Consider the following 12,133-nt stretch of genomic DNA (forward strand, 5'->3'; position numbering starts at 1 on the left):
TTTAGAGCTGGGGAGCTACGTTCGAATCTCGGCATCAGCTTAACATCCTGTGATTCCAGTCAAATCGCTTTGTCTCCCCGTGCCTACCACATATGAATGTGTTCTTCTGTAATGTAAATTGTGCTCATGCCATGTTGTCGAGTTTGCGCTATATAATATTGCAAGGAAAAATAAAGTAGGGAAACTCGAATTCACACACTACTGAACGCGCACTCTTAAGTGCATCAGCATTGCACTGTGAATCGGAGCGTTTCACAGGCCTGTCACAGATAAGAAATGCTATCAAAACGAAATCCTACAAAACAATATACTACTGGCCGGCAGCAATTCATACCCGGACAACGTCGGGACGGGCTGCTAGTAGTAATATAAAATCAGAGTTGACCATTGCTGATAAATTGCCATTAACTGGTAAAAGCTACCCACAAAGGGATACATAAGCAGAAGGGTTTACCCCTGTTCTGGAAGAGACAGTCTCATTGAACCAGCACTCCTGTTGACATGTTAAAATAAGCCCTGGAGTGGTGCGACGTATGGAGGAGCTGGTATTTTTAGAGGCGGGTGCTTTGCTCGTTGAGGCCCTACGAGGTTTTGAACTTAGAGCGATTATGTTTTTTCTCTTCATCTTGGCGTTGGGCAGTTGGACAACCAAGTAGAGCACAAAACACCGGAACTGTGCAGAGCTTCCCGGCGGGCTCAACTTCCACTGGGAGTGTAAGGCCCAGCCCTGTAGCTCCCCTACAGCCTTTGTAAGGCGAATCACAAGACATCACTGAGCATGTAGAGCCCCTGCCCTCACTCCCTGCACTGGACCAAACACGCAAAGTGCCCCATGTCTTGTGAGAATGGGCAAAACACCAAGGAGCACCACTGTTTGTGCAAATAGGAGACCTGACACCCCAAGTGTCAGAGACAAGGACGCTAAATGTTAATTATTGGTGACCTTACCAAATCAGCCTTGAGCCCCTCCCATCTAGCCCCCCCCCTCCCCCGACTCCTTCCGCTTTTGCACACAGTTTAGCTGCTTTTTGATGAGTTGCACCTAATTTTTATATATTGATTGGCCCAGGTGTACTAAGGCTTTACTCAGGTGTCCTTTTCCTGGTTTGATCAACATTACATCGCTTTGCATGAAGAAGGGGGTGTCACCGGGGCATTACCTGGTCAGATCAGCACAGATACAAACAGGTTTCGATGCAAAACCCCACTTACTAAAATAGACAGAGTGGGTTTCCAATCAGAACCTAATGCCTATTGGAAACAGGCATGTACAAGAAGAAATGTGTTCATTTTTCACGAGACCCAATGCATTGCATATGTTCTATAGTGCACCACATACATCCTACGCGTCAGAACCTTCTGCGTTTGTCTTGGCATAGGCATTTGAACTGGTAAAGTATGCTTTCAGTACAAATCCCAAACTAGACAGACCACACTGACATCTGTGCCGCGGTGCAAGATTCCGTGAGCCGCAAGAGAGACTCTGCGCGTTAGAGCGGGAGGGCTGCGGCAGCAGCAGGCCAATCTTACTAAATATGACCTCGTGCTGTGTGTTTCCTCCTGGGTAATGCAAAGCCTCAAATATGGTTGCTGCATTGTGTGAAAAATTAGTAAATTTGGGTCATTGTATCTAATAATAAACTACTGCATTGCCTTTAAACAATAGTTTCATTAAAATGTACAGAAAAAGCCACTTGGTTAAAAAATTGGTAAATATATAAAAAAATTGTGCAGTAAAAAGTTCTGTTGTAAAGGCTCACTCGTAAGTTCTACATGAGTTATTGATATGCCGGCTTGGAGACTTGCATAAATAAACTAGAGAACTACTGGTTCAGATATATCCAGTGTGTGCGGCAACTGGTTTGTGTCAACATGTTTCGTACCACTGCTATCTTAAAAGAGACTTTCATCAGGACAGTGGACTTAGTACTTCAAAAATGGATCTTGATGATAGCAAGTGTGCCAAATAGGGCAGGGCAGTCAATCAGAAGGTACTGCCTTACAGAAGAGGCAGTATTTTAGGCAGTAGGAACAACCAATGAGCATTTACAAAATGGCAGTCTGAACGCATGCAACAAGTTGCCATGGAATTAACTCGCTCGCAATTCATTGGCTCAAGATTTTGTTGGCTGTAATGTTCACTTATCTCCAATAATGGGGCAAATAAAAAAAATCTTTATTGTTGATTAATAAAAATCATTACAAACAAGGAAAAAAAACATTAGTTTGTACATACAATTATATTAATTTAGTCAAACAATTGTGTTTCCTTCCAACGATAAAAGCACAACAATACATTGAAATTTTAAAATGATTTTGGGGAAGCATTATATTCCAATTCATTTATCAACCCTGATTATATCAACATTTTTAATGCATAAATGAATGGGATCTTCTAATAAACTAGCCATACTACATTACCTTTTTTGTTTTTAAATCCTATGGTAAAATACCATAGGCAAAGTGCCACTGTACAATATAATTGCAAAATGCCAACCTTACTACAATGTACTTATATGAAAATCAAATGTTTCACACAAATCAACAAAAGACAATGCTATAATAATAAAACAATCTTCTTAAAACTGCCAACATTACACTACCCCCTTTTTTTTAATTCATAGATTAAAATGCCATGATTAAAGTGCCATAATTAAAATGACATTATACAGTACCTTCAGAAAATGCCTTTCTTGCATCAAACAACATTCTATATTATGTTAAAGAGTATAAAATGTTTCACACAAATCAACCTACACCGTACAAACAAATAGTTGATAATTAAGACTTCAACTATTTACTACAGTCAAATTGAACCATATAAAATGTCAGTTTCTGAGCCGTACGTGCAACTTCAGGATCAAATTATGAAGTCACAATTGGCAATTGACAATCAGCATGTTTAGGTTTGACAGCATCGTTAAAATGTCAAAACAGATTATTAGTTGTCACAAACTACCCCTGATATCAGATGGAACGCTCAGAACGTATCTTTTTTTCTACAATAAGAATAAACTTTACAAACTGTCTGGTCAACAAGCAGATTTCCCAGAGAGACAGGTTACAATTGCTTGGCGACATGTTCTCACCCCATTTTCTCTAAGGATGGATTTGAATAGACGGTGCAACTGGTAGGTCTTACCTCTAGCTGTGTACGTGATTCTGTAGGTCTGGGGTGGTTCCGTGCCCACCGCCCACGCTAGCCGTAAGGAGGTAGGACCCGCTGCCACCACTCTGAAGTTTAGCACTCCAGCCTTGCTCCCTGTGAGAAACAAAACAGAAGGAAACCCATCAAAGGCATTAGTTAAACATTGAAGCAGAGAGACTGTGAACACAAAGGAGGGACAAACACTTCACCGCTTGTAAGACTAGTTCTGATAACATGCGCGTGTTTTGTGGGTTGGGACATAGCGTGTAAAAGGAATAAATACACTATTAACTAGGGTTGTTTTATTGCAGGCATGGGAGTTTGCATGATATATTCACATACAATGAATACTGAAGTTCATAATTTTAAAGTAGATGTGAATTTCAGAGCTCATACAGGACTTTCCAGGGGGCTTTGTATCGGGTGAGACGTTCAGTTTACAATCATTCAGATACAATACCTTGGGTTTACCACAATTTTAGCTCCACTCGATAAACAATGAACCCTCTCCCCAAGCGCCTTGAGACCCTCTGGGTGAGTAGTGCGCTATATAAATTCTTGAACTTGAACTTGAATTTAAGATTAATATACATCAAGCAAAACGGTTGGATCAATACAAATAAATATATATTTTTCACTTAAAAATAGTGTTAAAGTGCAGCGGTGGTTATGAAGTAACATGTAAATACCACTGAAATTCTCAAGTTATGGTTAGGACCGCAGTTCATTACTCTTACAACAGCCATGCGAACCATAGGTGGCACACATTGAAGCTTAAGAATTCATAGTGCGGAATGGACAGTGATGGAGGTTAACATGAGAACAATAAGCCCGAAAAAACTCTAATGCAACCCGACGCAGTGAGGGAGTCCAGCCCTGGATGTTGTTGAGCTATTGAACCCTTACCGGTTTGTCGATTCACTTACTCTAACTTTTTGGTATTCCCTCTAAGTACTATCCTCCATGGCCGGTTCAACAAGTCCTAATCTGCATCCCTACACCCTTATTTTTCTCCACTACTCTCTATGCACCATAGAACTTGTTTTCTAAGTTTTTTATTGCTCTGATAACGGATGTAATTATGTAACTCGGTTCTTTCTTTATGCAATGATTTGTTCTTGTAACTGATCTAACATTGTAACAATGCTAACCTCATGTAAAGCGCTCTGATACCTCCGGGTCTAGCCAGCGCTATATAAAACTCTTTAAATTAAATTAAATTAAATTACATTGTGTACCACTGTGTCGTGAGACTTATTGAGTGGACTATATGATGGGACACTACAACAAGAGCACTTCATTATAATGACACTACATTGTGATGACTCTATATTCTGTTTACAGCTGCATCATCTACAGTGAAGGTCATTCATTACATTTTGTAGAATCAGGGGGCATATATATGAAATGGATTTTTAGTCGCAAACGCTGCAATTCGCAAAAAAGCAGCGTTTGCAACTAAAAATTTGCAAAGCGCGAGGTATAAGGAAAATCGCATTGCAAAATTAAGGCATCGCAAAATTTGCGATTCCTTAATTTTGCATAAGCATTTAAGGAATCGCAAATTACGATTCCTTAAATGCTATGTATCAAGCACCCAAGTTGTGCGATTTCTCCTTAAAAAATCGCAAATTACTACCAACTTCAAGTTGGTGGTAATTTGTGATTTCTGCCAATAATGCACTTTTTGGCATGTTTCAAAGTGCCATGTGGCACACATACATGCCCTTAGGGCATCTATGTGCGCCATATGCGCACATATGCTCATTTCAGGGGTGCATCAGGGTGTCCTTAAGACACCCTTGCACCCTAGAAATTATTCTCAATTTGCGATTCTCAAATTGCGAATCGCAAATTGAGAAATATTTCCCATTAATTCCTATGGGCCTCCTGGCACCTAGCAATGAATAGGAAGGTATTCCTTAATTGCGATTTCGCAATTTGCTAATCGCAATTAAGGAATATTTAGAAATCGCTACATATTTGCGATTTTTTAAATACATCCCGTTTTGCAATTCTCAAATAGCGATTCAGAAAAAATCGCTATTTGAGAATCGCAAACACAGATGTTGATACATATGCCCCCAGATTTTTTATTTTCTAGTATTGCACCACTTTTCTTTTTGTGTAAGCTATTTTTGCTTGTTATTATTTTGTTTGATCTGTATATTTACTTATTATGTGCCTTTCATTTCTAATTTGTTTTCTTTATCCTTGAACTAACACTAACATTATTATGCCTTTTTTTACGCTAGCTCTAAATTAATATATGGTTGTGCAATTATTGTTATTAATGGAACCATAAATGTTGATTTGCGGACGCGCTATATGTGGACTAAACCACCGCTCAGCATCACAACAAAAACTTCACAGTGTACTAATGTACACACAGGTGCATCTTTCTTGTTGCTCCCTAACATTTCTTGTGTACATGTTAAATGCGGAAAAAGAAACACTATTGTGGGCTAGTTATTGTAAGACTGACTTTGAAAAGAGATCCATGGTAGTTAGAATTTTTCTTTATTAATTTTTTTATTATTGAAGATTCAAAAAGCAATAACAAAATAAGTAACATTTGCGATGGAAATCAAAGCTATACTTTCTTGTTGGAAAGGTAATTTGATTTTTAACAGTGTTCTTAAAAAATTTGTATTCATATTTTAGTAGTGAAAACCGAAAATAATCTTTCTATTTGATTAAGCCAATGACGTCATGTTTTGCCTTTCAGAGAAAGCCTCTGATCATCCTAGAAGACCCATCTTCACATACTTTACCTCAAAGTATTTCTTTTATTTCCATAGGTATGCGCATGCTGGCTCTAGTCTTGCATAAGGTGAGAAACTAAAATACCCAGGCAGTCTCCCTGCTACTCCTTTCCCAATCAATCAGGAAAAAGATGTTAACCTACCTGTTCGCCCACTGCCAGAAACTGACTCTCCGATGCTGTTTGCGTATTGAGCGATCACAGTTATGGCGTATTCCGTTCCAGCCCTCAGCCCACGAAGCAAAGCCGTTGTCTCGCCGGCTCTGACACTGAGCTGCAAAATGGTACCAATAGCACAATTGTTACTTAGCTCTAATGGTTAAGGTGGATTGACAATATCGTTTTTTCTCATAGTGCCAATATAGGCAACACTCCTCATCCCACATACAGCAATATTATTCGGAAATAAACCACATACACCTTGTTTGTGGAGAAAATTGCTGCAGGTTTATTTGCATAACAAATATGCCAACATGGTGGGTTATCTTATGGGCGATCCAAGGGCAGATAGACAATATCGTTTTTTCCAATACATTTGATAGCCAAAGCATGGAAATTGCAAACCAAAGAAAGAGATTTCAAAAAAAGGGGGAGGTACCTTTGCCTTGAACAGTTCCTGCTGCCGCCAGAGTGAGGTGATCACACAGGGGATGAGTCGGGGTACATTACTAAAGTACAGAACTTTCTATGCGGTTCTTGCCTGCCTCTGCAGACATTGGGAGTGGGCTGTTTGTGGTAGGGTCAGGGGCACTAAATGGGTCTAAAAACCATTAGTCTGAGAAAAACATGGGGCGCAAGAGTTAAATCTGGAGTTAAGACACATTTACATGTTGGTTCATGGTAGTTTAATTGTTAGAGGACTGCACATGGTTAAATACCACAAACTTACTGGCGGAGCCACATCAACATTTCAGTGTGGCATTGCACGGACCATGCATGACCCCCGCGTGGCTGATTCCGGAGAGATGAGTAATTTTGTAGTAAGTGACAGCGTCTCACCCAACATCCCCGGTGTCAGCAGATCACACACCCCCTCCACATTCGGAAATATGGCTTCAGATGCCTCATCTCTGGTCACCACGCCCAGGGCGAGAGGAGCCGCGTGCCCCGGGGAGCTCTTAGCACTAAGCCATGACATGTTGTGATCCGGTGTCATGAAGGACCCCACACTGGGTGAGAAATGCCCCAGCTCTGGGAGTGACTCCAGGACTTAATCCAAGACAGGGATTTAGTAGTAGTAAAGTTAGGAATCCTAACTTTACTACTACTAAATGCCTTCTGTGAATACCAAAAGTTGTAAATATAGGATTTTGTCTCAGTTTAGTAGTAGTAAAGTTAGGAATCCTAACTTTACTACTACCAAATGCCTTCTGTGAATACCAAAAGTTGTAAATATAGGATTTTGTCTCAGTTTAGTAGTAGTAAAGTTAGGAATCCTAACTTTACTACTACCAAATGCCTTCTGTGAATACCAAAAATAGAAAGTTTATGGTTTTTTTTCAGATTACTTTTGTGAATCGGGCCCAGTATGTTTGATTACATAGAGGCTAATATTGCTGGTTAATATTCTGGGCCACATGCATGGGTCAAATGACAACTGTATTTCCTCTTGGTTCACTATTGACACTGTCGCCAGGGTGGGGGCGGGAGCAGGATGGTTGTTAGTTCATGTTTAAAAACATTTAATAAGTACTTCTTAGTTAAGTGTTCAATGTGATGTATTAATGTTAAAGCTTCCACATATTAAAGAAATATACTTTTATGAATTTCGAAGAGACAATATTGTAGGTAACATTTGTTGTATGATTTAGACAGGAAACACTTTTAGGGCTCGGCTCATACATGGGCTCTAAGAGCCAAGGCAGGCCTTTAGCTCTCCCTGTTTATTTGGTGGCTCGCCCACCTCTACAAGGCGCATCATTGTCTAAAGGCGCATGTTTCAGAAGAGCGCACCTACCTCCTGAAGCTCAGCAGTGATCTGCTGCCCCACAGCGGTCAGTGGGAGGTACTGCACTTTGTACCCTGTCAGCGGGCCGCTCGCTGCCGTCCAGCGAATCCTCAAAGACTCTGTTGTCGGCTCAGAGATCACCAGGTTTGTGGGTCCTTTGTAAGTACCTATGGGCAGAGTGAACAAGACATGGACACCAGGTGTGAAATGACGTGCAGTGCCCTTCCAACATGGCGCTCAGCAGCCCCTCCAAGTGCTATGCTCTGCCCCCTACCTGCCACAGCTCTTGCTACATGGCAGCTAACATAGAGGTCCCCTGCACTTTACTTCCACTCAACCTGGAAAAACATTAACTTGTATCTTACTCGTGAGTAGGTAAATTAGTGGGGGTGAGGTATACAATTAGTTATTAAAAATGCATGCATAACACCAACAAGATTGTGTCCCTCGTCAGATATATACTTTTATTTTATTTCCACACTTGCTGCTGTAGGTCCTATTGTCTGTGACTAGATGTTACATATTCTCACTGTTAGTCATGTTCTGTAAAGTTTATCCGTAATGTGGTTTTTTAGGCTCATTTTTCATGTTCCTACAAGGAATCCACTGTTATAAAGCTATAGTGGCGCTATATCAAAAAGAAAAAATGTAATTCAATGAGCCCCTGATGCAAGATCATGGCATAAGGACGTCCAGGTGCAATCAGAGCCATAAAGATGGTCGAGGAATGTGGCTGGACTGGTCATGAACAGCAAGGGTGAACAATCCCGGGGATATGGGAAGAGAGGAGGGTTTCCAGCATTGATGGAATGAGACAGAATTCTGGGTAATGAGCACAGCGTCGTCTCATAGACAGAAATACAGGGCCTTATTCATGAGCCGGTTTGCGTCGCTCTTGCACCACGAAAGGTGGTGCACGCGCAGCGCAAACCTTAAGCCAGATTTTTAAAGTCATGCAAAGTAAGTTTGAGTGGTGGGTGTTCCCACGCAACTCCCATGATTTTTGACACATTCCCAGATGGACAAGACCTTGGAATACGTCAAAAAGATCCGCCTCTCCATGCATTCTGCAGCACACATAGAAAGAGGAGAAAGCCTCTAAGGATTATTTTTGTGGAGGAAGGTGCACCTTCCTGTACAAATCAATCCTGCCTACAACACAGACAAAGATGCCTGTGTGGGCGCTAGACTGCCAAAACAACACCAGCACATTCCTGTCCTTTCCCTGTGACGCCGAGCAGGACAGTAAGGTGTCTTGCTGCGATGTCCTGCTACACAAAAGTCGTTAATATGCCACACAATGTCTTTGAATACTCTGCCTGACCCTGAAATATTGGAATACTTCTATTCAGAAATGGTTGTGATACTACTTTTATTAATTTTTAGTCAATAAATGTGGATAATCAAACTGTAAAACAATTACTAGACCTCATTTATATAAAAGCAGTTTCTTGGGCAGACAGTTCTCCTGATTCCTAGTGTACCCTCTGGTTTTAAAAGGGTCGACAGGGGTTTCTAATAGGGCATCTGACAGGATAGCTTTTAGTTCCATGTCAACTCTGACATGCAAAAAAACTATAATGAACTATAACTAAGAAACTCGTAACAACAATCACCGTTAGAGTCTCTGCAGCTGAAACAGAGTCCCGGATGAGGACCACCAAGTCAAATACCTCATCATGGCCATGTAGTGATGCTCTGGGAAGGGCGGGCTTGACCGGACCGCTATCCCTGGTAGGGACTAAAGTGCTTTCTCACCATCTACTTGCAAAATTTAGGTCACTCATCTCTGCTGCTAGTGCATTGATTTTAAGCCATTTAAAAAGATGTAGCCCATCCCAGATGTTCTTTATGTAGTCATTCTTCTAGACTTTATGGTGCATTCCAAAAGTATGTCAGAGGAAAACTGGGATACATGCATCTGAACATTAGAAAAAGCCTTCTTAAGGAGTTCAGCTAGAACTGCAGCATGACTCATTTGGACTGAAGTACAACAGTCAAATCTGATATAACTACTAATCCCTAGAAGACCAGCCATTTAGACTAATGTCCTATGGGAAATGAATATAGAATTAGTTTAGGAGCATCACATAAGATTTTTGCTTTCCGAAAGGTAACACAAAGAGTAATTTCCCTCCGGCTCAGATTTTAGCCAGCTTGACATAGAGTCTGCACCCACAGAGGGATAATGAAACATCAACGGTACATCCGATCACCATCTAATGGATCTACATCTCAACCATAGTTTATCCACATTTAATCCTCTTATGTCTTTGTAATCTGCATTTAATCCACACTTCTTGCACATCTAATATGTTTATAAACTGCATTTGATGCAATCAATACCTCATCCATATCTAATGTACTTCCCATTGGTATGTAGTCTGCATCTAATACGGCTCATACACAGAGCTCTTTCAGACTCAATTGATGCCTACCTGCATTTATTTCACAATAATCTGCATTAAAACAACATCTAACCTACACTTCATCCGCATCTCATTTACTTCTCATCTGCGGATCACTGACAGAACATCGACTGACAAAATATCGAGATGCCAAAATATCGAGGATAAAATATCGACTGACAGAATATCGACTTCCTATCTTCAAACAGGTAAGTACAAAAATATCGACTCCAAAATATCGAGTGTAAAAAATATAGAATGTCAAAATATAATGTTTTTTAAATATGTTAAAAGTAACTTAAAAGTAAGATAACATTAAATTAATTTAATATAAACATATTTAAAATATAAACGTAAAATTAAGAAATAATTAATGTAACTTACATTTTTTTTTAAACATATATATATATATATATATATATATATATATCTACATATTATTAACAAAACATTTACAATATTTTTACCGTACGATAGCAAGAGGGTTAAATGTACTGTAACAACTCCAGTGAGTGCAAGAGTAGGGTAAGCGTTGGATAGCATAGAGGTTAAAATTACTATTCCCACTCCAGTGAGTGTAACAGTAGGGAAAGCTTTGGATAGCGTAGGGGTAAAAATTAATATTCCCACTCCAGAGAGTGCAACAGTAGGAAAAGCATTGGAAAGCGTAGGGGTTTAAATTGCTATTCCAACTCCAGAGAGTGCAACAGTAGAGAAAGCGTTGGATAGTGTAGGGGTTAAAATTACCATTCCAACTCCAGTGAGTGCAACAGTAGGGAAAGCGTTGGATAGCGTAGGGGTTTAAATTACTATTCCAACTCCAGTGAGTGCAACAGTAGGGTAAGCATTGGATAGCGTCGGGGTAACAATTACTATTCCAACTCCAGTGAGTGTAACAGTAGGGTAAGCGTTGGATAGCGTAAGGGTAAAAATTACTATTCCAACTCCAGAGAGTGTCACAGTAGGGAAAGCTTTGGATAGCGTAGGGGTTAAAATTACTATTCCAACTCCAGTGAGTGCAACAGTAGGGAAAGCATTGGATAGCGTAGGGGTATAAATTACTATTCAAACTCCAGAGAGTGCAACAGTGGGGAAAGCGTTGGATAGTGTAGGGGTAAAAATTACTAATACCACTCCAGAGAGTGCAACAGTAGGGAAAGGGTTGGATAGAGTAAGGGTAAAAATTACTATTACCACTCCAATAATTGCAACAGTAGGGAAAGCGTTGGATAGCGTAAGGGTTTAAATTACTATTCCAACTCCAGTGAGTGTAACAGTAGGGTAAACATCGGATAGCGTAGGGGTAAAATTTACTATTCCAACTCCACAGAGTGTAACAGTAAAGTAAGCGTTGGATAGCAAAGGGGTAACATTTACTATTCCAACTCCAGAGAGTGTAACAGTAGGGAAAACTTTGGATAGCGTAGGGGTTTAAATTACTATTCCAACTCCAGTGAGTGTAACAGAAGGGTAAGCATTGGATAGCGTAGGGGTAAAATTTACTATTCCAACTCTAGAGAGTGTAACAGTAGGGTAAGTGTTGGAAAGCGTAGGGGCAAAATTTACTATTCCAACTCCAGAGAGTGTAACAGTAGGGAAAGCGTTGGATAGCGTAGGGGTTAAAATTACTAATCCAGCTCCAGTGAGTGTAACAGTAGGGAAAGTAAATACTTCTTATATAAATATAAATAACATAAGCAGTAAAATCTATTACAAATTAATTTAATTATTTTAGAATTGTGTAAAATATATTAAATAATCTATTAAATTGAGAAATAATATTTATTTAATAATATAAATTACCTACTAATACTAATAATTTACCTATTAATAATCAATGAATTTAAAATGTAAACATATTTTAC

At 39.8% G+C, this 12,133-nt stretch overlaps 1 protein-coding gene across 1 annotated transcript in view; it reads right to left on the bottom strand.

Moving 5' to 3' along the window:
- LOC147693061 (collagen alpha-1(VII) chain-like) overlaps positions 1 to 12,133 on the bottom strand; it is a 398,052-nt gene that overhangs the window by 241,721 nt on the left and 144,198 nt on the right. Inside the window, exons 7-9 of the mRNA XM_086939575.1 lie at positions 7,870 to 8,027; positions 6,057 to 6,186; positions 3,143 to 3,262 (exon numbers count right to left, since the gene is read on the bottom strand). Of these exons, the coding sequence (XP_086795701.1) occupies positions 3,143 to 3,262; positions 6,057 to 6,186; positions 7,870 to 8,027 (408 nt within the window). The remainder of the gene's footprint in view (positions 1 to 3,142; positions 3,263 to 6,056; positions 6,187 to 7,869; positions 8,028 to 12,133) is intronic.

The sequence above is a fragment of the Lissotriton vulgaris genome, chromosome 9 (genome assembly GCF_964263255.1).
Source record: "Lissotriton vulgaris chromosome 9, aLisVul1.2, whole genome shotgun sequence".
Taxonomy (NCBI): Eukaryota; Metazoa; Chordata; class Amphibia; order Caudata; family Salamandridae; genus Lissotriton; species Lissotriton vulgaris.